The following is a 27,272-nucleotide window of genomic DNA, read 5'->3' as shown; positions in this document are numbered from 1 at the left end:
TATTTTGTTTCATACTTCATTTGCAGTTATGATGTCTCCCTAAAATTCTTGGAAGACATACTGTTATTGTCCATTTGTCTTAAAATTTTGCCCCGCCTGGAATTTTCAAAGACAGTTGTACACATATTTGTCAAGACAAGGTGTCTCGTAGAGTGCAGTTGTCAACTATGTCAGACCAAGACCGTGTGGTAAGATCAAAGGCCAAAGTCATGCCTCTGTTACACCAAGGCTGTTTGTTGAGATCAAAGGTCAAAGTTGTGCCTAGAACAACTTGTTCTAGACCAAGGTTAAGTGGAAAGATCAAAGGTAAAAGCAGTGCCTGTTATAGATCAAGGTTGTGTGGCAAGATCAAAGGCCAAAGTCATGCATGTTCTAGACCAGTTTGTGCAGTAAGATCAAAGGCCAAAGCCGTGCCTGCTCTAGACAACGTAGAATTCTTCACGTGAGGAAGCCATCCAGCTGGCTTACGGAAGGTCGGTGGTTCTACCCAGGTGCCCGCTCGTGATGAAATAGTGCACGGAGGGGCACCTGGGGTCTTCCTCCACCATTAAAAAGCTGGAAAGTCGCCATATGACCTAAAATTGTGTCGGTGCGACGTTAAACCCAACAAAATAAAATAAATAAATGCTCTAGACAAAGATTGTTTAGTAAGATCAAAGGCCAAAGCGTACTATGCCAAGGTTGTGTGATTAGATCAAAGGCCATAAAGATGCCTGTTCTAGACCAAGGTTGTATGTAAGATCAAAGGCCAAAGCCATGCCTGTTCTAGGCCAAGGCTGTATGTAAGATCAAAGCCTAAACCCCTGCCTGTTACAGGCCAAAGTTGTGTGGTAAGATCACGGGCAAAAGCCCTGCCTGTTCTGGACCAAGGCTGTTTGTTGAGATCAAAGGCATAAGTCGTGCCTGTTCTCTGTTCTAGACCAAGGTTGTATGATAAGACATGCCAAGGCTTATGTAAGATCAAAGACTAAAGCCCTGCCTGTTATAGCAAAGGTTTTACGGTAAGATCAAATCCATGCCTGTTCTAGGCCAAGGTTGTATGTAAGATCAAAAGCTAAAGCCCTGCCTGTTCTAGGCCAAGGTTGTATGTAAGATCAAAAGCTAAAGCCCTGCCTGTTCTAGGCCAAGGTTGTATGTAAGATCAAAAGCTAAAGCCTTGCCTGTTCTAGGCCAAGGTTGTGCGGTAAGACCACAGGCCAAGCCATGCCTGTTCTGGACTATAGGTGTTTGTTGAGATCAAAGGCCAAAGCTGTGCCTATCCTAGACCAAGGTTGTATGTTAAGGTCAAAGGCAAAAGCTATGTCTGTTCTATGCCAAGGGTTATGTAAGATCAAAGACTAAAGCCCTGCCTGTTATGACCAAAGTTGTGCGGTTAGATCAAAGGCCAGAGCCGAAAAGTGTTTGAAATGCTTTACTTGAGGTAAACTTCCTGGATTATAAATATCTATATTTAAAACGCATGAAACACAAAATCCTCAATAGCCGAATTGGTAACGATGGCAGAAAAGTTCTTTACTGCTGTGGCGATTTGGGTTCGATTCCCAATGCAGACATCTTTTTTTTCTCTTGATTTGGCATTTTAAAGATAGTTCTAACGTTCATAGTATAACAAACTTCAATTTTATAGAGATCATCTTTAGCCAAAATCTGGAGGTCAGTGCCTTTAAATCTGAAAAAAAAACAAAAAAACAATCTAAGTAATATATGGATAGGCCAGTGAGTCACAGGAAACAAAGCAGTCTTACATAGAGATTTGTACTTGCTTTATTATTGGAAAAATCATATATCATTCAGCATCACTTTCTTCAGAAATGTATGTTTCTATTGTAATTTTGGTCTATATCCTTTGAACAACCTCACATAAACAAATAACAGTGGTAACATACAACTAGCAGAATATCTAAATAAGACACTCCTTCACATCTTTAACTGATTTATTTCTCCTTTGCTCCCTTATCAGGTAATTTTCTAGAAATTGCTTCCAACTCGTGTATTCCATTTTGTAACTTTTTTTATCTCCTCCTCGCGATGATCTATAGTGCTAGACTGCTACTGTGGGAGTTCAATATTTGTTCTTTCTGCACTGAAATGTAAAATAATATCATATCTAATATTTCATTCCTCTTAAACTTTTTGTGTATCACCACATGGCTTAATGCATTGATAAATTCACGAAACAATCTTACGCAGTAGACACATTTAGTATTTCACATTGTATCATAAATCTCTACATCAATCAATAATGTATCATCTTTAACACTGACACTGCGTTCCCTATCTGCTTCATCATAAACAGTTTCACTGTAACTTTGCAAGCAAGCTTTAATCCCAGCATTTGCTCTTGTAGGTTTTATAATCGATCCATTATCAGAGACTGCCTGATTGTGGTCACTGTTTCTAGACGGATCTTGTAGAAATCCATCCAGTTAGGACCTAGAAGTTGTTGGAAAACACAATGTTCTCATATTGTACAATTTGTCATACTTAAAAATTCGAATATTGAAAATGTCATCAATGACATCAATATGGACACGCAGGTGTTCAATAAGACGGTCGAGGAGTTTGAAATGTTTTCCACAATAGAGACATAAGAAAATAATTCTTTGCTCTGTTAAATCAAAGGGGAAGTGTCCTTCATTCTTCTTGTGCCTTTTCAGTTTGTCTAGAGTCCAAAAGGACTCAGCATTTTGACACAACATTGAATGCTTTAAGGATATACTGTATTCCTCTTCTTTCACAATGTCAATCAATCCATACAGGCTTTTTGGTCTCCCCTTTTTCCAGTGCTTTTTATTATAATGATCAACACATTGATTCATTTGAGGAAAAATGGCTGGACATGCTGCTACAGGACATTTCATTACTGTTGTTTTAAATTTTGCTTTCATATTTGTTATAACCACATTCTTCATTAGTTTTAATCCCCCAGTATTATCAACAATATATTTGCTAGCTGCATAATGCACTGCAGTATCCAAGTGTTCTCTCATACTTTTTTCATCATTGCATCTAACTTCACAATGATCACACTTGAAAATACTTTCCGTGCATGACGTTGGTCTTTTAACCATTCCTTCCTTGTCTTTACTAACAACTTCATCTCTCCCCTGCTCCTCTGAACCTATGTTTTCATTTTCGTTACTTCTCTCAAACTCTGTGCCATTTTCAACAAATTTCTTGTCGATTTTATTAAGTTCTAAACCACCCCTGACATCAGTTTGTTTTACAATTTCATGTCCAGCTTTAAGCTGTGCACCTTTCTTCAATTCTTCATTTTCCTCTATTATAACACAGTCCAAATCATTATCACTATCGACATCTGCAACTGTTCCACTGATTTCTGTGTTGACTGACTCCATTTCATTAATGTCTATTTCTTTACTTGAACCATTGCTGTCATTGTTATTATCAGTCTCAACTTCAGTTACTGGTGTTTTATCATCATCTTTTTTTCTGGTAATAGCAGCTGTTGGTTCTTGCTGTACATCACTGCTAGTATTAAGTGTATGTGTAGCATTAGGAACAGCTTCTTCCCTTAAATCAAGTGCATTGTTACAACTTTTGTCATCTTGTATGTTAGTTGCTTGATCAGCTGACCCATCTAAAGGCTCTGGTTTAACAGAATTGCCTTCACTTTCATGGTCATTTTCATCACCAGATTCTAGGTTAACTACTTCAGGAGGTTGATATGGGAAATGCATCATTTCAATACCATCTTGATCAATGTCTAGAGAAGTATCATTTTCAGTGATAACTATTGGGGAATACATGTGTTCACCAGAAGCTGCCATTGTCCTCTTCCTGAAGTCTAAATCAACCCTGGCATCAGTTGGTTTTACAGTTTCATGTCCTGCTTCAGTCTGTGCACCTTTCATCAATTCTTCATTTTCCTTTATCAAAACACAGTCCAAATCATTATCACTATCAACACCTGCGACTGTGCCACTATTTTCTATGTTGACTGCACCCATTTCATTAATGTCTATTTCCTTACTTGAATCATTGCAGTCATTGTTATTATCAGTCTCAACTTCAGTTACCGGTATTTTATCATCATCTTTTTCTGTTGTAATAGCAGCTGTTTGTTCTTGCTGTATATTATCACTGCCAGTATTTAGTATATGTGTAGCAATAGGAACAGCTTCTTCCCTTAAATCAACTGCTGTACGACAACTGTTGTCATCTTGTATGTCAGTTGCTTGATCAGCTGACCCATCTAAAGGCTCTGGTTTAACAGAAATGCCTTCACTTTCATGGTCACTTTCATCACCAGATTCTAGGTTAACTACTTCAGGAGGTTGATATGGGACATGCACCATTTCAATACCATCTTGATCAATGTCTAGAGAAATATCATTTTCAGTGATAACTATTGGGGAATACATATGTTCACCAGAAGGTGCCATTGTCCTTTTCCTAAAGTAATTATCCATAGCTTTTTGTTTAATAACACAATTTGGATTTGTGTTACGTTCTGTTTCATCTTTATCTTTGTCAGTACTTGTTTTGTCTCTTACATCTGCAGCATCAATAGACTCTTCAGAATTACCATTAGTCATATCATCCTCATTTTTCCATTTGTCTTCATCTATTATTTGGTCCCTTTCTTTTATATCAGAATCTTCTGAATCACTAACTACTGGTCTATGACCAAATTCATTTCTCTTTCTTTTAATTCTTTCTCCAGATATATTCTTCGAGGTTTTTCTTTTACGTCCATGCCTTTTCATGATTGTCTTCTGAGCAGAAATTCAGCAGTCTATAATTTGTCTTGCTGTGCCCTGAAAGTGAAACAAACTTAGATAAAACATTTCTGCACCAGTTTGTGACAATTTTGCTTTCATCCCTGTTCAAGTAAAGGCTTAGTAATAAGGTGTCTTTTATATAAATCTTGTTTTGTCATAAAGGTAATATTGTTGAATTTGCTCTTGTATCTACCTGCATTCAGAGATAGAAAATACTCTTTTTAATCCCCCTCCAAAAGTGGTGGGGGGTTATAGGAATGGTCTCTGTCTGTCCTTCCATAACATTTCGTGTCTGCTCTGTATCTCCTAAACCCCTTGAAGGATTTTCATGAAACTTGAGTCAAATGATCACCTCATCAAGACGATGTGCAGAACCCATGAGCCAGCCATGTTGGTTCAAAGTCAAGGTCACAACTCAAGGTCAAAGGTTTGAGCCTTCCATTTCGTGTCCGCTCTGTATCTCCTAAACTCCTTGAAGGATAATCATGAAACTTGAATCAAATGATCACCTCATCAAGACGATGTGCAGAACCCATGAGTCAGCCATGTCGGCTCAAGGGCAAGGTCACAACTCAAGGTCAAAGGTTTGAGGCTACCATTTCGTGTCCGCTCAGTATCTCTTAAACCTTTTGAAGGATAATTATGAAACTAGGATTAAATGATCACCTCATCAAGACGATATGCAGAACTCAAGTGTCAGCCATGTCGGCTCAAGGTCAAGGTCACAACTCAAGGTCAAAGGTTTGAGCCTTCCATTTTGTGTCCGCTCTGTATTTCCTAAACCCCTTGAAGGATTTTCATCAAACTTTAGTCAAATGATCACCTCATCAAGACGATGTGTAGAACTGAAGAGTCAGCCATGCCGGCTCAAGGTCAAGGTCACAACTTAGAGTCAAAGGTTTGAACCTTCCATTTTGTGTTCATTCTGTATCTCCTAAACCCCTTGAAGGATTTACATTAAACTTGGGTCAAATGATCACCTCATCAAGAACTCATGGGTCAGCAATGTCAACTCAAGGTCAAGGTCACAACTCAAGGTCAAAGGTTTTAGCTCTGTATCTCCTAAACCCATTTTAGGATTTTCATGAACTTAGGTCAAATGATCACCTCATGTAGATGATGTGCAGAATTCATGGGTCAGCCATGTCAGTTCAGGGTCAAGGTCACAGCCCAAGGTCAAAGGTTTACCCCTTCACTATCCATACCAGTGACGGGGGATTTAGCTGTCTTTCAGACTGCCTTGTTATTTATATATCTAAATTCAACAAGACACTTTGTAGCTCTCACTAAACTTTATCTTGTACCCAAAAGACAATTAACTTTTGGCCTTGTCAAAACATCACATCCCCATGAAACACCTTCACTCAATGACTTAAGAAATGACTACTTCCATTCTTGTAACTTGCATGCAAATATTCTAATACTCGCTTGATATTTTATTTAGCCTGACAAATTTTGAAAATGGACTGGTCCATCATTCAATTTGGGCAATATCACATCATTTGAAGGGGTATTCACTAAAAATTTACTGACTAAAAAAGTGAATAGTGCAGACCATGATCACCCTGCAAAGGCAGAATCACTTGCCACCAGCAGGCTAACAGTTAAAAATTAAATGCCACTTTTGTGCATCTAGAGATGGGTATAAACCTCACTGGGACTTCTTTCAAATGCATGAATGGCAATAGCAAATAGAATTTTATTCTTAAATTGACATTTTTATGATAGCTTTTTATTTCAAGAACAAGCAAATCCAATGAATTGGTATCCCCCACCGAAAGGGTCTGTGGTGAGGAATGGCAAAAAAAAAATATCCGGCAAAAAGTCAAGAATGTTACAAACAAGAGGGCCATGATGGCCCTATATTGCTCGCCTGAGTAGAATTGTTTGCTTGAACAAATTTCTTAGCTAGAGCTTTAAAAACAAGAAAATTTGAAGAGTGGGTCAAGGTAAAGATTATGCAAGATTACTTTTGAAATCTGTAAACAAGAGGGCCATGAATGCCCTGTATCACTTACCTGACCTATTGACCTAAAGATCATCAAGATTAGAGTGGGCAGACCAATGCTCGGCGCATACCAACGCTCGGCGTATATCACGTTTCTCTGGGAATTTCTTAATATGTATTTAAAATATCATCTCTAACGAGTCCCATTTCGTTTGTTTATATCACGCCTGATTTTATCCAAGTGCGGTTTACTTCCGGTATGGTCACGTGGTCACAGTAGAGCAGACGATGCAATGCTAAAAGCCGTTCAGTTTTGTGTTCTACTCTCATTAAAACCGATTTTCTGGTAAAACAGGTACTAAAAAGAACTTGCGGGCGGAATTTTGGAGAAATGGAGTGGAGTGGAGTGTTGGTATACTTCCACATGAACCGGACCAGTTTTACTGGTACTATTTTTAGCTCCCGCCTATAACATCACAATGTGACTAGAAATATGTAAACAGTATGGTTGAATACTCGCAGATTGTTCTACAAACTGACGATAAAGAAGTACGGTAAATTAATATTAAGTCAGTTTTCAGATTTAAAATATGTAGTTTTTACGCCGAGCATTGGTCTGCCCACTCTAACATTCTGACAAAGTTTCATAAAGATATGGTCATAAATGTGATCTCTAAAGTGTTAACTAGCTTTTCCTTTGACTTGACCCGGTGCTCTAGTTTTTGACCCCACATGACCCAGATTTGAACTTTACCTAAAGATCATCAAGATTAACATTCTGACTAAGTTTCATGAAGATACAGTCATAAATGTTGCCTCTACTGTGTTAACAAGCTTTTCCTTTGATTTGACCTAGTGACCTAGTTTTTGACCCCACCTGACCCAGATTTGAACTTGACCTATAGATCATCAAGATCAACATTCTGATCAAGTTTCATTAAGATATGGTCATAAATGTGGCCTCTACAGTGTTAACTAGCTTTTCCTTTGATTTGACCTGGTGGCCTAGTTTTTAATCCTACAGGACCCAGATTCAAACTGGACCTTGAGACCACCACGGTTAACATTCTGACCAAGATTCATGAAGATACAGTCATAAATGTGGCCTCTACAGTGTTAAAAAGCTTTTCCTTTGATTTGACCTGGTGGCCTAGTTTTTGACCCCAGATAACCCAATATTGAACTCATCCAAGATTTTATTGAGGATAACATACTGAACAAGTTTCATTAAGATTGGGCCAAAATTGTGACCTCTAGAGAGTTAACAAGCTTTTCATTTGATTTGACCTGGTGACCTAGTTTTTGAACCCAGATGACCCAATATCGAATTTGTCCAAGATTTTATTGAAGATAACATTCTGACCAAGTTTCATTAAGATTGGGCCAAAATTGTGACAACATTTTGCAATCAACTTTAATAAAACTTGCACACAACTTGTATTGGCATAAGATCTCTACCCTGATTGCTAAATGTTGTCTCTATCATGTTCACAAGCCAAAAATAGCAAATTTTGGCCCTTTAAGGGGCCACAACTCTGCAAACCATGATGGGATCAGGCCAGTTTTCAAAAGAAACCGAGATATTATGCCAATACAAGTTGTGTGCGAATTTTATTAAAGTTGATTGCAAAATGTGGTCTCTATCATGTTCACAAGGTAACAGGTAAGCTAAAACAAGAGGGCCATGAAGGCCCTGTATCGCTCACCTGACCTACAGACCTAAAGATCATTAAGATTAACATTTTGACCAAGTTTCATTAAGATATGGTCATAAATGTGGCCTCTAAAGTGTTAACTAGCCATTCCTTTGATTTGACCCTGTGACCTAGTTTCTGACCCGATATGACCCACATTCGAACTTGATCTAAAGATCATCAAGTTTAACATTCTGACTAAGTTTCATGAATATACAGTCATAAATGTGGCCTGTAGAGTGTTAACAAGGCTTTCCTTTGATATGACCTAGTGACCTAGTTTTTGACCCCAACTGACCCAGATTTAAACTTGACCTAAAGCTCATCAAGATTAACATTCTGACACAGTTTCATTAAGATATGGTCATAAATGTGGCCTCTAAAGTGTTAACTAGCTTTTCCTTTGATTTGACCTGGTGACCTAGTTTTTGACCCGACATGATCCAGATTTAAACTTGCCCTAAAGATCATCAAGTTTAACATTCTGACTAAGTTTCATGAAGATACAGTCATAAATATGGCCTCTACAGTGTTAACAAGCTTTTCCTTTGATCTGACCTAGTGACCTAGTTTTTGACCCCACCTGACCCAGATTTACATTTGACCCTAAAATCATCAAGATTAACATTCTGACCAAGTTTCATTAAGATTGGGCCAAAATTGTGACCTCTAGAGTGTTAACAAGCTTTTCCGTTGATTTGACCTGGTGACCTAGTTTTTGACCCCAGATGACCCAATATCGAACTCGTCCAAGATTATATTGAGGGTAACATTCTGACCAAGTTTCATTAAAATTGGGCCAAAAATGTGACCTCTAGAGTGTTAACAAGCTTTTCCTTTGATTTGACCTGATGACCTAGTTTTTGATCCCAGATGACCCAATATCGAACTCGTCCAAGATTTTATTGAGGGTAACATTCTGACCAAGTTTCATTAAGATTGGGCCAAAAATGTGACCTCTAGAGTGTTAACAAGCTTTTCCTTTGACTTGACCTGATGACCTAGTTTTTGATCCCAGGTGACCCAATATCGAACTTGTCCAAGATTTTATTGAGGGTAACATTCTGACCAAGTTTCATTAAGATTGGGCCAAAAATTTGACCTATAGAGTGTTAACAGTCAAATTGTTGATGACGGATGGACGGACGACGGACACAGGGCGATCACTAAAGCTCACCTTTGAGCACTTTGTGCTCAGGTGAGCTAAAAATACACACCTCTGAAATCAGCTAGACTGCACCATTCAACAAGGCAGTCTGAAAGACAGCTAAATCCCCCGCCACTGGTATGGATAGTGAAAGGGTAAACCTTTGACCTTGAGCTGTGACCTTGACCTTAAACTGACATGGCTGACCCATGAATTTTGCACATCATCTAGATGAGGTGATCATTTAACCCTAGTTTCATGAAAATCCTAAAAGGGGTTAAGGAGATACAGAGCTCATACCTTTGACCTTGAGTTGTGACCTTGACCTTGAGTTGACATGGCTGACTCATGAGTTCTTGATGAGGTGATCATTTGACCCAAGTTTAATGTAAATCCTTCAAGGGGTTTAGGAGATACAGAATGAACACAAAATGGAAGGCTCAAACCTTTGACTCTAAGTTGTGACTTGACCTTGAGCCGGCATGGCTGACTCTTCAGTTCTGCACATCGTCTTGATGAGGTGATCATTTGACCCAAGTTTGATGAAAATCTTTCAAGGAGTTTAGGAGATACAGAGTGGACACAAAATGGAAGGCTCAAACCTTTGACCTCGAGTTGTGACCTTGACCTTGAGCCGACATGGCTGACTCATGAGTTCTGCACATCGTCTTGATGAGGTGATCATTTAATCCAAGTTTCATAATCATCCTTCAAGAGGTTTAAGAGATACAGAGTGGACACGAAATGGTAGGCTCAAACCTTTGACCTTGAGCTGACATGGCTGACTCATGGGTTCTGCACATCAATGTCTTGATGAGGTGATCATTTGACCCAAGTTTCATGAAAATCCTTCAAGGGGTTTAGGAGATACAGAGCGGACACAAAATGTTATGGAAGGACGGATGGAGACCATTCCTATAACCCCCCACCACTTCTGGCGGGGGATTAACAAAAAATTTTGAAAATAATTATGGAGGAGCACGCCACTAGAAACCCTAGTTAAAATTTTCCAGCAGGCCAACAACTTCAAAATTCTCAGCTGTATTAGTATTGGACCCCCCCTCCCCCAACCCCGCGAATAAAGACCACCTGTGAACAAAGACCACTTTTGCCTGTTCCGAAGAGTGGTCTTTGTTCACAGGTTTGACTGTATATATATATTATTGTTAATGTTAGTCAGATATGTCTGAGTGATGGTAGTATCAAGAGGGTCTAATAAGTTGTTCCACATATAGTTCTGGCTACCATAACTTAACTTGTGCTATTTTCATCTACTGATGATCACATCCATTAGATCCAAAGGAGCATATAACTTCTCTAAAGCTGAATTCTTTTAGATATTCCAGGTAGTAAGTAAAAAATTGCTGTCTCAACAAGTTGATCTAAACACAGTCTTTCAATAATAATTATCGAAAGACTGCATTTAGCTTTAGTGTTGAAACGACATGAAATATTAACAAGATGGCAAGATGGCCCTATATTGCTCATCCGAGTTTAATTGCTTGCATGACAAAAATTTTCTTTGTTTAAGCTTCAAAAACAAAAAGAACAAGACAGTCTGAAAGACAGCTAAATCCAGGCCCGCCACTGCTATGAATAGTGAAAGGGTAAACCTTTGACCTTTAGCTGTGACCTTGACCTTGAACTGACATGGCTGACTCATGAATTCTGCACAACGTCTTGATGAGGTGATAATTTGTCCCAAGTTTCATGAAAATCCTTCAATGGGTTTAGGTGATACAGAGCTCAAACCTTTGACCTTCAGTTGTGACCTTGACCTTGAGTTGACATGGCTGACTCATGAGACCTTGATGAGGTGATCATTTGACCAAAGTTTGATGAAAATCCTTCAAGGGGTTTAAGAGATACAGAGTGGACACAAAATGGAAAAGTAGGCCTTTGTTGTGACCTTGACCTTGAGCTGGCATGGCTGACTCACAATTTCTGCAAACGTTTTGATGAGGTTATCATTTGACCCAAGTTTTATAAAATTCCTTCAAGGGGTTTAGAGATTTAGAGCTGACACGAAATGGTAGGCTCAAACCTTTGACCTTCAGTTGTGACCTTGACCTTGAGCCGACATGGCTGACACATAAGTTCTGCACATCGCCTTGATGAGGTCATCGTTTGACCCAAGTTTGATGAAAATCTTTCAAGGGGTTTAGGAGATATAGAGCGGACACAAAATGGAAGGCTCAAACCTTTGACCCTAAGTTGTGACCTTGACCTTGAGCCAGCATTGCTGACTCATGGGTTCTGCACATTGTCTTGATGAAGTGATCATTTGACCAAAGTTTTATACAATTCCTTCAAGGGGTTTAGGAGATATAGAGCGGACACAAAATGGAAGGCTCAAACCTTTGACCTCGAGTTGTGACCTTGACCTTGAGCCGACAAGGCTGACTCATAGGTTCTGCACATCGTCTTGATGACGTGATCATTGGACCCAAGTTTCATGAAAATCCTTCAAGGGGTTTAGGAGATATGGAGCGGACACGAAAGTGTTATGGACAGACGGAGACCATTCCTATAACCCCCCACCACTTGTGGCGGAGGATTAACTAGTCATGGTATAGCTTCTTCAAGATAAGTATTAAAATCTTAAAAAATCATACAGGTGGTCCAAATCTCTTTGCTGTAGCTTAAACAAGAGGGCCATGAAGGCCCTGTATCGCTCACCTGACCGTCTGACCTAAAGATCATTAAGATTAACATTCTGACCAAGTTTCATTAAGATAAGGTCATAAATGTGGCCTCTAAGTTGTTAACTAGCTTTTCCTTTGTTTTGACCCGGTGACCTAGTTTCTGACCCCACATGACCTAGATTCAAACTTAACTTAAAGATCACCAAGATTAACATTCTAAGTTTCATCAAGATACAGTCATAAATGTGGCCTCTAGAGTGTTAACAAGCTTTTCTGATTATTTGACTGGTGAAATAGTTTTTGACCCAACATGACCCAGATTCAAACTTGACCTAAAGATCATCAAGATTAAAATTCTGACCAAGTTTCATAAAGATAGTCATAAATGTGGTTTCTAGTGTTAACAAGCTTTTTCTTTGATTTGATCTAGTGACCTAGTTTTTTTATCCACATGACCCAGATTTGCACCGGACCTATAGATCATCAAGATTAACATTCTGACCAAGTTTCATTAAGATATGGTCATAAATGTGGCCTCTACAGTGTTAATTACCTTTTCCTTTGATTTGACCTGGTGACCTAGTTTCTGATCCTACATGACCCAGATTCAAATTGGACTTTGAACTCATCAAGATTAAGATTCTGACCAAGTTTCATGAAGATAAAATGATAAATGTGGCCTCTACAGTGTTTACTAGCTTTTCCTTTGATTTGACCTGGTGACCTAGTTTCTGACCCCAGCTGACCCAATATTGAACTTGACCAAGATTTTATTAAGGGTAACATTCTGACCAAGTTTCATAAGATTGGGCCACCTCTAGAGTGTTAACAAGGTTTTCCTTTGATTTGACCTATTGACCTAGTTTTTGACCCAAGATGACCCAATATCGAACTCATCCAAGATTTTATTGACATTTACATTCTGACCAAGTTTCATTAAGATTGGGCCAAAATTGTAACCTCTAGAGTGTTAACAGTCAAATTGTTGACGACAACCGACGGACAACAACAGACGACGGACACAGGGCGATCACAAAAGCTCACCTTTGAGCACTTTGTGCTCAGGTGAGCTAAAAACAAGGGTGTAGGTCAGTAGGTCTTGGTTAATAATATTTCAAAATCTGTATTAAAAGTTCTACATGTAGTCAAAATTTCCATATTGTATCTTCAAAACCAAGAAAGTAGGCCTGAAGGTCACGATTACGACTATTCAAGATGAGTATTGAAATCTGTATAAAAATATTATACAGGTGGTCTAGATTTCTATACTGTAACTTCAAAAACGAAAAAGAAGGTTAGAAGTCATGAATACGACTATTCAAAATAAGTATTGAAATCTGTATCAAACATGATACATGTGGTCCAAATCTTTTTTGCTGTAGCTTAAAAACAAGAAAGTTGGTCGTAAGGTCAGGGTTAAGAACCTGAAAGGTGAGTATTGAAATATTTATAGAAAGTTATCGACATGGTCAAAATTTCTAAGCTGATAAGATTGATGTGCAAAACTGTACATGTCATCCAAAATTCAAGGTAAAAGTCAAGTGACCCCTAATTACTTAGTTTATACATAATACATTTTAGGTTGATTGTGAAGGAAGTTATACAACTTATATTAATCACTCTCGACACCTCATCCCTGATGGAATCCATCGCCACGAGGGTATGAGAAGAGCCAAGTTTCCCTTTTAATGCTGAGTGCCAAGCAAGGGAGCTACTGGTACCATTGTTAACGTCTTTGGTATGACGCGGCCGGGGATCGAACCCACGACCTCCCGCTCTCTAAGTGGACACTCTACCACAAGGCTATCGAGGCGGTCAATATCATAATTTAATTTCATTTTTACACAATGTAACTGTAAAGTAGTGTTTATCCGTAAGCATTTATCAAGTTAAATTGGTCTGGCGCGAGAATTTTTATTTTGGCTTAGTTTTAAACTATGATTTCAGATGATACACTTGGATAAAAACAGAACATTACTTTAGTTACGAAATCTGACCCAGCGTTAAATTTTACACATGTAGCTCAGTTAGACACACGCAACTCGTAGAGATTTTTACACATTCTCAATTGTAATCTGATACATTTCACACTGCCCTTACAGAAGCAAGCCTCTGTGGCGTACATGCTGTGTATTTGCTGTGTATATGCCGCAAACACAGTAGTACGCCAGAGGAGTACATTTTACATACACCGCATGCCGCGTACATGCCGCGTACTATTTCGACGAGTACACAGCATGTACGCAGGAGGTCACTAGTACACTTCAAGTACGCAGCACAGACTCTGAAAATTTAAGGAGTACACTGCATGTACGCAGGAGGGACTTGTACAAGAAAATAGTACACTGCATGTACACCGCAGATACTTCGAAATTTATAACACTTATATTTAGTTGCATTAAAGTTGTTTCCCCTTGATGCAGTTACGCCATTTTGTTCAGATGTTTACCAAATTACATGCTACAAAAATTGATTTATTTCATTGAAAAGTGGATGAAGAAAAGCATACTAATTTATTTGATAACATCAGTCTACATTATTTTGGTAATGGTAAATACTTATTGATGCATGTCACTTATCTTTTTTCTGTTTTTTTCTGTCCAAATGATCAGCATTTGCATAAGAAAGTTGGTGGGGTAAGGAATTTACATTATCACAGCAGTTTCGCCACAAGAGTACACAGCATGTATGCAGCAGGAGTACACAGCATGTACGCCGCAGGACTCAGGCCAGGAGTACACAGAATGTACGCCGCAGGAGTACACAGCATGTACGCTGCAGGAGTACACAGCATGTACGCCACAGAAGTACACAGCATGTACGCCGCAGGGGTAGTACACCGCAGGCTCATTTGCATGTGAAAAGTGTATGTGCCGCGTATATGCTGCGTACTATTTCCCGCATACTAAATTCCTCCAGCATACATCCTGTGTACTATGTAGTCCACAGCATGTACGCAGCAAGTAGTACGCGGCAGAGCTCATTTGCATGTCAAAAGTGTACTACAAACGTACTATCGGTGTATGTGCGGTGTATATCCTGCGTACTATTTAAAGCCCTTGATTTCAGTACACATCATGTACGCATCATATACGCTGTATGTACACAGCAAGAGTACGCAGCAGGCCTTTTTCTTCTGTAAGGGTGGCCATAGCTTTATCAGATCAAGTGGTTCCAATGTTGTTTGAATGGTGAATTTTACGCAGATCAGATGGCGAAATATGGCCGATACTAAAAATATCTGGTCTTATTTGTATAATTTAAAGGAATTTCTACCCGTTAACTAACATATTAAATGAAAACGATTGGTGCACCTGAAGCGCCAATGTGTCCAGTTTTTAGCACATGTCCATTTAGCTGAGATTTGTGCCGTTTATTCAAACACTTCTGTACAGTCTGGTGGGGGAAGGATTTTTTTTTTGCACTTTTTGAAAATATCGCTTCAAATACAGTGTTTATCGGGAACAATAAGTTATTAAAACACTTTTTATGTAAAGGGCTACCTCTCAAAACAAAGTGTGTGTAATTTTACAGAATTATTTGGAATTGTTTATGAATAAACGGCCGAAACCCTAATGCAACGCAGTTCCGAGTGGGTCACTACGTAACGCAATCAAGTCGACACCGTTCTGTGTCTTACTTGCGAAGTCTTATCTGTTTTAAAAGTCATCAGAGACTGAACATGAAAAGCTAATGCCTGTATTACCTTATCTGCATATAAACCACACCATTTATTTATCCATAATGTTCCTTTAACTCTATACTTAAACTATTGATGTATAGCATTTTAAATAGCAGTAAAAAGTTATGCATTATCATGTGCACTGTAGCTTATCTTCGTAACACTGATTAAAGAATTAGTATCTAGTTTTAAAATCATTCAGAATGAACAAGATTGGAAACGTAGATACCTTCCTAATGTTGTGTGTGTGTTCGGGTTTAACGTCTTTTTCAACAATTTTTCAGTCATATAAACGACGGTGTCTACTTGTAGCAGTGAGCACAATGCCCAACTTTATAGTGCTGCCTCACTGGAATATCACGCCGTAGACACGTGGCGTGATACCCCACCCAGTCACATTATATTGACACCGGGCTGACCAGTCCTAGCACTATCCCCTTAATGCTGAGCGCCAAGCGAGGAAGCTGCTAGAACCATTTTTTACGTCTTTGGTATGACGCGGCCGGGGATCGAACCCACAACCTCCCGCACTCGAAGCGGACGCTCTACCACTAGGCTACCGAGGCGGTTTCCTTCCTAATGGGGATGACTTGCTCAAGAACAGTTTTTTTGTGATAATGAAGTGATGCTCCGTGGTTATATTTATTTCCATTTTTTTTTTTTTTTTTTTGGCACTCATAATGTTCAAGTTGTGCACACACGGCATTTGTTCATTTAGATATTGTTACTGATTGAATTTTCCCCACAAACTTCACTTTCATAGCACATGTTCAGTCTGCATGATTTGATGTTTTCGTTTCTAAAGATACATGCAGTGAATACCCTTTGTATATTCATCCTTGTCCTACTTTCCCCCCACCCCAACCACATGTACCCCGTACCACTCCCTCCTCTATCTTTAGGTGGCACAAAATTATATGTACTTGTTAGATTCTTGAAGCAACCCGTCTGTAATATTTTTCCATTACAGTTTTTTTTTTGTGGGCCTACTTTGCAAATACGTAGCTCTGAGGTTGTGTTTTTGGGGCACTATGCTTCCGAGAAATTCACCCTTACCTTTTATCTTTTGGAACATTTCTCGCGCTTTTTCTCTTAACGAACTTGGGAATATTTCCTCAGAGTTGATGACATTAAGTCTCCATGTGAAATTTGCTTTAGGAAATGTGACGCAGCCATGACTGCATTCTGACAGGAAATATAATCTTGAGTATTATTTCATAAAGAAATGATTTCAGAATGAATAGGCTGAAATAATTACATCATATTATATAGAAAATTTGCAACATCATTATAGGTAAAGCGAACAGCAAAGGCCTATAAAAAAACTTTTCAGGCAGGAGGCCTAGGGCCTGCTGGGGTCTTCCCCGGTGGGCCCAAAGGTCCTGGAGGCCGGAGGCGATTTGAGGCCTCCTTAAGCTTCTATGTGTTAGAAACCACTGTTAGGCATTCAGAGTACTTCGCACTTACATTGTCAGCCGTGTTATTTAGTGCCAACAATAAATCGTCCCTATCGGACGTAAAGGTTATGGTTAGGTATAACACGGGTTTGCTAGTGTATATTCAATTGTGCATACATTGAATGCGGGAGATTTACTGCCGACCTTTATTTAGTTGGTAAAGTTTTGTTTTATTATTCAAACCTGTCACTTTATCATTGTCTTCCGTAAAGCATTTACCATTCATATGAAACAGCAATCACTGCAGATATTCCATTGTTTAATCAATATTTCCCTCAGGCTAAGAACAACAAGATCTGTCAGTGGACTATTCTCAGTGCTTGATAGTATAATATAAGCTAGGAGTAAAACTTTAACATTACAATAAGCATATTCTAAGTCGAAAAGGGGCCATAATTCAGTCAAAATGCTTGATAGAGTTGCCTCCTCCTTTATACAGACTTGGGTCATGATAGTAAACAAGTATGCATAATATGAAAGCAATATCTCAATGGACTTTGAAAATATTTAGGGTGGTATGCAAACTTTAACATTTATTCTAAGTCGAAAAGGGGCCATAATTCAGTCAAAATGCTTGATAGAGTTGCCTCCTCCTTTTTACAGACTGGGGTCATGATGGTAAACAAGTATGCAAAATATAAAAGCAATATCTCAATGGACTTTGAAAATATTTGTGGTGGTATGCAAACTTTAACATTTATTCTAAGTCGAAAAGGGGCCAAAATTCAATCAAAATGCTTGATAGAGTTGCCTCCTGCTTTTTACAGACTGGGATCATGATGGTAAACAAGTATGCAAAATATCAAAGCAATTTCTCAATGGACTTTGAAAATATTTGGGGTGGTACGCAAACTTTAACATTTGTGCGACGCTCACGCTGATGCCGGGGCGAGTAGGATAACTCCCCTATTCTTCGAATAGTCGAACTAAAAAGATAAATATGAAATTAATATGTGTTCAATACATACATTGTTTTTGCAGATGGCTAGTATATGTTTCACATTTCTTTGATAGCTCAACTTGGTAAATATCAATCGAACAATCCTCATCGTGTCCTGGGCTAAATTTTCTCACTTTTGGGAAACACAGAGGGTTTACATCAGAAATAAGGAACAGCCAGAAAATGTTCCAGATAATGTGATACTCGATGCTCATGATGCCAGTTGAAAAGAAAACTTGATTTTAGAAGGAAACAAGAGGACCATGATGGTCCTGAATCGCTCATCTCTTCCCACATGACCCAGTTTTGAGTATGACGTCATTTTTTCTATTATTAGACATAGTGACCTAGTTTTTGAGCTCATGTGACCCAGTTTTGAACTTGACCTAGATATTATCAAGATAAAAATTCTGACCAATTTTCATGAAGATCCATTGAAAAATATGGTCTCTAGAGAGGTCACAAGGTTTTTCTATTATTTGACCTATTGACCTAGTTTTCGAAGGTACGTGACCCTGTTTTGAACTTTACCTAGATATCATCAAGATGAACATTCTCACTAATTTTCATGAAGATCTCATGAAAAATATGGCCTCTAGAGAGGTCACAAGGTTTTTCTATTTTTATACCTACTGGCCTAGTTTTTGACCGCACGTGACCCAGTTTCGAAACTGACCTAGATATCATCAAGGTGAACATTCAGATCAATTTTCATGAAGATCCATTGAAAAATATGGCCTCTAGAGAGGTCAAAAGATTTTAATAATTTTAGACCTACTGACCTAGTTATTGACCGCAGTTGACTTAGTTTCAAACTTGACCTAGATATCATCAAGATGAACATTCAGACCAACTTTCATACAGATCCCTTGAAAAATATGGCCTTTAGAGAGGTCACAAGGTTTTTCTATTATTTGACCTACTGACCTAGTTTTTGAAGGCACGTGACCCAGTTTGGAACTTGACCTAGATATCATCAAGATGAACGTTCTGACCAATTTTCATGAAGATCCATTGAAATATATGGCCTCTAGAGAGGTCACAAGGTTTTTCTATTTTTAGACCTACTGACCTAGTTTTTGATGGCACGTGACCCAGTTTCGAACTTGACCTAGATATCATCAAGGTGAACATTCTGACCAATTTTCATGAAGATCTTTGAAATATATGGCCTCCAGAGAGGTCACAAGGTTTTTCTATTTTTAGACCTACTGACCTAGTTTTTGATGGCACGTTACCCAGTTTCGAACTTGACCTAGATATCATCAAGATGAACATTCTGACCAACTTTCATAAAGATCCCACAAAGAATGTGACCTCAAGAGTGGTCACAAGCAAAAGTTTACGGACGGACGGACGGACGGACGATGGACGCTGCGTGATCACAAAAGCTCACCTTGTCACTATGTGACAGGTGAGCTAAAAACAACTATTATTACATTTACATGAAACTAAGTGTGTATTAATCGTAAAGATGGTGTTAAAGTACATCATGGACAACTTTTTGTATGAGAAATAGACCTGCAAGTAAGACAAAGAACTGCATCCTCCCTTTATGTTGTCACGTTGTTGTCCGCAAAAATATGTTAAATGTTAGCGACCATAACAGCGAAAAAGTACAATATATTAGAAATGGCAGGATCATTATAATGATATAGAAGACTCTAAATTTATTATTATGAGGCCCTATTGACTTTCTAAGACAGATAAGACATCGCCACAGAACGGTATCCATTTGATTGCATGGCATAGCGACCCGATTGAAACTGCGTTGCATTATGTTTTCGGCCGATTTTTCAGAACCAAACCCTAATAATTCCTTGACAATACACACGTTTAATTTTAAGTGGCAACCCTTTACACAACAAGCGGGCCATGAAGGCCCTGTATCGCTCACCTGACCTATTGACCTAAAGATCATCAAGATTAACATTCTGACAGTTTCATTAAGATATGGTCATAAATGTGGCCTCTAAAGTGTTAACTAACTTTTTCTTTGATTTGACCCGGTGACCTAGTTGTTGACCCCATATGACCCAGATTCTAACTTGACCAAAAGATCATCAAGATTAACATTCTGACTAAGTTTCATTCAGATACAGTCATAAATGTGGCCTCTAGAGTGTTAACAAGCTTTTCCTTTGATTTGACCTGGTGACCTAGTTTTTGACTCCACCTTACCCAGATTTGAACTTGACCTCTATAGATCATCAAGATTAACATTCTGACCAAGTTTCATTAAGATATGGTCATAAATGTGGCCTCTAGTGTTAACTAGCTTTTCCTTTGAATTGACCTGGTGACCTAGTTTTTGACCCTACATGACCCAGATTCAAAGTGGACTTTGAAATCATCATGATTAACATTCTAAGTTTCATGAAGATACAGTCATAAATGTGGCCTCTACAGTGTTTACAAGCTTTACCTTTGATTTGACCTGGTGACCTAGTTTTTGACCTCAGATGACCCAATATCAACCTCATCCAAGATTTTATTTAGGGTAACATTCTGACCAAGTTAAGATTAGGCCAAAATTGTGACCTCTAGAGTGTTAACAAGCTTTTCCTTTGATTTGACCTGGTGACCTAGTTTTTAACCCCAGATGACCCAATATCGAATTTGTCCAAGACTTTATTGAGGGTAACATTCTGACAAAGTTTCATTAAGATTGGGCCAAAATTGTGACCTCTAGAATGTTAACAAGCTTTCCCTTTGATTTGACCCAGTGACCTAGTTTTTGATCTCAGATGACCCAATATTGAACTCATTCAAGATTTAATTGAGGGCAACATTCTGGCCAAGTTTCATTAAGACTGGGACAAAATTGTGACCTCTAGAGTGTTAACAAGCTTTTCCTTTGATTTGACCTGGTGACCTAGTTTTTAATCCCTGATGACCCAATATCGAACTTGTCCAAGATTTTATTGAGGGTAACATTCTGACCAAGTTTCATTAAGATTGGGTCAAAATTGTGACCTCTACGCGACGGACGACTGATGACGACCGACATAGGGCGATCACAAAAGCTCACCTTGAGCACTTCGTGCTCAGGTGAGCTAAAAAGTGTTTTGATCACTTAATTTTCTGATAAACACTATATTTGATGCAATATTGTCAAAAACTGCAAAAAATTTCCTTCCCCCGCCGGACTGTACAGAGGTGTTTGAATAAACGGCACAAATCTCAGCTAAAAGGACACGTGGTAAAAAATGGACACATTTGAGCTTCAGGTGCACCCATCGTTTTCATCTGATTTGTTATTTAAGGGGTAGAAATTCCTTTAAACCATACTTACAAGACCAGAAATTTATAATATCGGCCATATGTCGCCATCAGATCTACGTAAATTCACTGTTCAAACAACGTTGGAACCACTTGATCTGATAAAGCTATGGCCAATGTGCATTTGCAAGAGTTTTGCAGATATTAAGTGCAACTGTATGGATTATTATTCAACACAATTTGTAGATGGTGAGTATTTACATATTCATTTCTTAATTATTTGAATAAACAGGTCAATTATTTTCTGTCTTTGAAAATTCATATAATTCATAAGAACAGGATAAATAACTTTATCTGTAAAAGAATAATTATAAACATAACACTTATTCTAACACAACCAGCAAATAACCTACATACATGTAGAGCAAAACCTATCTCGGGTAATTCTGCAATAAACCACTCGCGTGCAATGACGTCATTCGATCCAGGTGCGTAGCACAGTCGTAAAAAGTAGTTACCATTTTCTCTTACACTGTTGATACTAGTATGTCGTGTTAGAATTGAAATAATAAGGTGGGCCGGTGGTCTAGTGGTAACACGCTTGACTGTCAATCCAGAGGTCCGGGGTTCGAATCCCTGTCTAGGCACTGGAAATTTCTGAGATGCTCTTGAGTGTCTCCCACCTAACTAGAGGCCTGTACTGGTTCTTCCCAGGAAAGACTGCTTCGCATGTATCGGTGCTATACACTGGGCACGTTAAAAGAACCAGAATGTCTATTCGCAAAGAGCTAGGCTAAGTTAGCCAGACACGTCTCACGGGGGAGGAAGTGTTACATGAAGGATGGAGTTCTTCTGATAACCTGTCATGTTTTCTTCTGATAACTGTTACGGAGTTCCTGGAAAACGTTACAACAGTCTTCTGATATCTGTATGACAAAACAAGGAATCGGTCGACGAAATGGTAATTATCAATCTTTAGAAAGAGAGAATGGGGTGTAAAACTAAAGTCTGATGATCAAGGTTGCCTAATGATTTGTGCTATGCGTTGGAAAACTAGAGCTATCACTAAAGGTGATGAATGTACCCCCCGCATGCACTGACACAGTACATTGCAATTTGACGCACACAAGACTGCATATGGACTGTATGTATATAGACTGTATGTATACAGTATAGTAACAAAAAAGAAAGTCCCATGACTATGCAGAATATTTATCTAAAAGAATTTAACATGGACCACGCACAACTAGGGTTGGTACTGATCACCTGTGTTAAGTTTCATTAAATTGTGTGCAAGGGTTTGGTAGATTAGGCACGCACAAGATTGCATATGCAGACTGTATGTACATAGTATGCTAACAAGAAACAAAGTCCCATAACTCTGCAATTTTTGTCGCTGGAAGAACCTAACATGCCCCATGCACAACTACTGTTGTTACTGATCACTTGTGTGAAGTTTCATTAAATTGTGTCAAGGGGATGAGGAGAGATGGTGCGCACAAGAGTGTGTCTATGTATATAGTATAGAAACAAAAAAACAAAGTCCCATAACTCTGCAAATTTATTTTCTGAAAGAACCTAACATGCCCCATGCACAACTACTGTTGTTACTGATCACTTGTGTGAAGTTTCATTAAATTGTGTCAAGGTGATGAGGAGAGATGGTGCGCACAAGATTGTGTCTATGTATATAGTATAGTAACAAAAAAACAAAGTCCCATAACTCTGCAATTTTTTTTTCTAAAAGAACCTAACATGCCCCATGCACAACTACTGTTGGTACTGATCACTTGTGTGAAGTTTCATTAAATTGTGTCAAGGGGATGAGGAGAGATGGTGCGCACAAGATTGTGTCTATGTATATAGTATAGTAACAAAAACACAAAGTCCCATAACTTTGCAATTTTTTTTCTAAAAGAACCTAACATGCCCCATGCACAACTACTGTTGTTACTGATCACTTGTGTGAAGTTTCATTAAATTGTGTCAAGGGGATGAGGAGAGATGGTGCGCACAAGATTGTGTCTATGTATAAAGTATAGTAACAAAAAAAAAACAAAGTCCCATAACTCTGCAAAAAATTTTTCTAAAAGAACCTAACATGCCCCATGCAGAACTACTGTTGGTACTGATCACTTGTGTGAAGTTTCATTAAATTCTGTCAAGGGGATAAGGAGAGATGGTGTGCACAAGTTTGCGTCTAAGGACAGACAGACAGACAGACAACCTGAAACCAGTATACCCCCCCTTACAACTTTGTTGTCGGGGGGGTACAATAAAGTGTAATACTGTAGCTGTTTCAAAAATTAAGCTTTTGACATTTTTGCTTGTGTTCGTCCGAGAGGCAGTCAAACATTTAACAGAAATGCCTAAAAGACTGCCCATCGTGCCATGCGAAGCCATGTGAGGAAACATGAAACTTTCTGACTGTTAGAAAACATGAAACTTTCTGACTCGTACTAGCAAGCGCTTTGTGCTTTGACAGTTGACTTCCAGTTTTGTTGGAAAACAAAGTTGTAACAACGAATTTGTCCAAAAGTAACAACTGTTTACGTTTCTAGTTTCTATTCGCCGGGTTATTGTGTGCAAAATCACACGAGACAGTGACAGGGAACCAATCAGAACGCAGAAAGAGATGCTAAATTTAGACGCAGTATGGTTTTCCCAAAACTGCAGAAATCGAGAGGCCCTCGGCAGGTAAAACATCCGTTTCATACGTCAAATTCGTTTATAAACTCCGAAGCATGTTCAGTATTTCTAAATTATTCTTTCTTTTTTCATTTCAAACCAGGAAATTTGTGCTTGTCCATGGACAAACGGAATGCGAAAACGCACTTATGTCCGCCGTCAAAAAGTCCCCAGTCAGACAAGTCGGACATAGGAATTCCACACCCTTGGTCACCTTGTTTACTTTCCATAATTTTCTACAAAACGAACATGTCCTGGTTGGTATAGAATCTTGGACATTTCGACTCCAAGACATTTCAACCCCAAAATTTAATTTCCTTTGACAATTCAACTCCAAAGACATTTCGACCCCAAGACATTTCGACCCCTCAGAAATAGTTGTATGTTTTCATTTATATTTCTTCCATTTTGCATTTTTTAGAAAATATGAATATATATATGAATCGTACACAAAATACATGTCAGTGAATAAACAGCGCTGACCGGCCGCATATTTATTATTGGAACTAATAGAATTATTTCTTCATGTTTAATTTTAAAATTTAAGAATATAACATATATTGTGAAAAAATCAGTTTTTAAAAGAATTATATCATGTTTATATATGAATATAAAAGTGTTTACTGCATTTATTGCCAAAGCACAATTAATGTCCTTTGAATGAATATATGCGGCGTAACAAACACGTGCCTCTGATTAGTCCTGATAGAGTTTGATTGGATTATCACACCTACTGATTATATCATTTATTAATAAAATAAGGGTGTATTTCGGTAATAGAAATTTCCCGCGCAGTCGCCGAATTTCAGTCTCGTATAAAGTCATTTTGCGTGAACGTATTTTATTTTCCTTTCGGATTTTATTCATTTATGATATATATGATTGAATTATTTAAAAAAAAAACTTCAAAAATACCCGGTTTTTTAGGTGGATTCCGGTTTAATGTGTGACCGAAATCGCTTGAAGTTGTTAAAATCATACTTTAAATCACGTGTATTTGCTAAAATATTTAATATAGAAAAAAATGAATTATAGATATTAAATATGATAATCATTTTCCCCCGTTTTTAACAGAACAGTACTCACATATTCTTATATTTTGCAGTAACGGGGATTTCATGTTTGATATTTTACAACTGGAAGGAATGTCGTTCATAGAAAAGAAAAGAGCAGTTTGTAAATAACAAAAATCATTTTTTGTATTTTGTAAAGCAAATACTTTGTGTGCATCAAAATCGCTTACGAAAATAACATTAATTGCGAAAATAAGCAATATGTTGTTTAATTTCCTATTGTTTTCTTTACATTTTCGCCCAAAATAAAGATAATGTTGACATATATTTATAAATATCCGATGTCATCACAATGGCTTAATTAATTGTTAATTGCAATGCGCACTGCAGATAAATATACACGTGCTGTATATCAACAAACAATTAATCAAGGTGTGATAATCCAATCAAAAGATCACGTTTTTCTGATTATGATTTTAAATATCAAGATAATGAAGATGGTGACATCTTAAACTTCTTTGAGTTACATTATAATTATTTATTTTTGGCTGAATCCCATAGAAATGAGATGCATATATCTTTAATAAAAAAAGAAAAATAAACAAATAAAAATAAAGAAATAAATAAAGAGGTATTAAAGATGTGACTTTATTAAAGTTATTTTCATAATTCAAATCAGTGAAATCGGCATATCATGATTTAAAAAACTTTTTCTTTTTTTTAAATATAGCCGTGTACTAAAATAGTCTTTAAGCTGATTTGAAAATATAAATAAACACCAAGTATGAAAATATGTTATATGAAGGTTATTTTAAGATAGACACTCAGAATGATTTGTTCATAAATTATTTACGTAATAAACGCGGCTGATACATAAATCCCCTTATTTTCGTTAATATTTTTTTTTTTTATAAATGATGATTATTTTCGTTATTGTGAGATAAAAATCACTTATTTTTCATATGAAGGCATGTACTAATATAGTCTTTAAGAAATTAAAAAAGGAATTTAAAAAAAAAAAGAAATTTAGACAAATATGGCTCATTTTCGTAAAAAAAAATTTTATTTTCGCGAAAATAACAGCATTTTAACATTGTAATTGGTAATTAAGCATTATTACATTTTGAAATTGCTCAATTATCACTAGATTAAAGCTTAATTATAATAAAGACGACATTCTTAGATGTTTTCAGGCATATCATGGAATGGGGTCGAAATGTCCAAGGAGTTGGGGTTGAAATGTCTTGGGGTCGAATTGTCTCTTGGGGTTGAAATGTCTTGGGGTCGAAATGTCTTGCTAGTGTTGGTACATGTCCCCAGACCCGACATATTAAACATGAAAAATAAAAAATGTGAAATATCAATTAAAATGAACTTTTAAAGTTATGAGTTTATATGTCCGGTCTTATATTTAGGGCACTAATACCGCCTCAGCATAACTGCAACAAGTTGTTTCGTAATTATTTGATAGTCCCACCTATTTTCGTCAATCGGATCCAAAAATCTGCTCGCGAGATCCGTTTGGGGTTCAGTTCGTTTATAATATACTGTGAAGTTATGTTGACCTTATATTTCATGATGATTGATGTCGACTGGAAAGAATTTCAGTGTTACATTATTTTTTTCGCGCCATTCATTTAGTGTCTGTATGCCTTGAAAGACGTTTTCAGGTGTTCGATCTGGAGAAGCCGACCTGTCATTATATCTTTCAGAAAAATAAGTTCTATCTTAACAATTAGTTCCTTAATCATTTACGATTGTTCAACAGTAACTCGTCGATTATGTCGATTCCGAAATTAGAATTACCTAAGGCGGTGAAGGTGTGCTGCAAAAGGACGACCTATTCAAAGGGCAGTAATCATTCACTGTACTGTCGAACTATCAGTCACCCGTTTTTTGTCGAAATGCAATATTTTAAGGACGTATGTTAGAATTTGGTGCGAAAATTTTCCCAATAACAGAATTTCTTCAAACTTTGGATACTGAAGGACAATCATCTAAGAAACAAAAAAATGCAATAAAAATCATAGGTCACCAGTATCGAAAAAGAGTTATCTGTCCTTGAAAACGGTATTTCCCCCAAAAATGACG

At 37.7% G+C, this 27,272-nt stretch overlaps 1 protein-coding gene across 1 annotated transcript; it reads right to left on the bottom strand.

Moving 5' to 3' along the window:
- Positions 1–1,746: 1,746 nt before the first annotated feature.
- On the bottom strand, positions 1,747–26,807 carry LOC123535581 (uncharacterized). Its single transcript, XM_045318281.2, has 2 exons — positions 26,659–26,807; positions 1,747–4,781 (listed from the first exon to the last, which is right to left on the bottom strand). The coding sequence occupies exon 2, from the start codon at positions 4,728–4,730 to the stop codon at positions 2,427–2,429; it is 2,304 nt and encodes a 767-aa protein (XP_045174216.2). The 5' UTR covers positions 4,731–4,781; positions 26,659–26,807; the 3' UTR covers positions 1,747–2,426.
- Positions 26,808–27,272: the final 465 nt, after the last annotated feature.

The sequence above is a fragment of the Mercenaria mercenaria genome, chromosome 1, assembly GCF_021730395.1.
Source record: "Mercenaria mercenaria strain notata chromosome 1, MADL_Memer_1, whole genome shotgun sequence".
Lineage (NCBI taxonomy): Eukaryota > Metazoa > Mollusca > Bivalvia > Venerida > Veneridae > Mercenaria > Mercenaria mercenaria.
This window is presented reverse-complemented; position numbering and strand designations above follow the sequence as displayed.

What these genes read in the sequence shown, in the direction of transcription:
- LOC123535581 (XM_045318281.2), bottom strand. Translation starts at nt 4,730, where the DNA reads ATGAAAAGGCATGGACGTAAAAGAAAAACCTCGAAGAATATATCTGGA.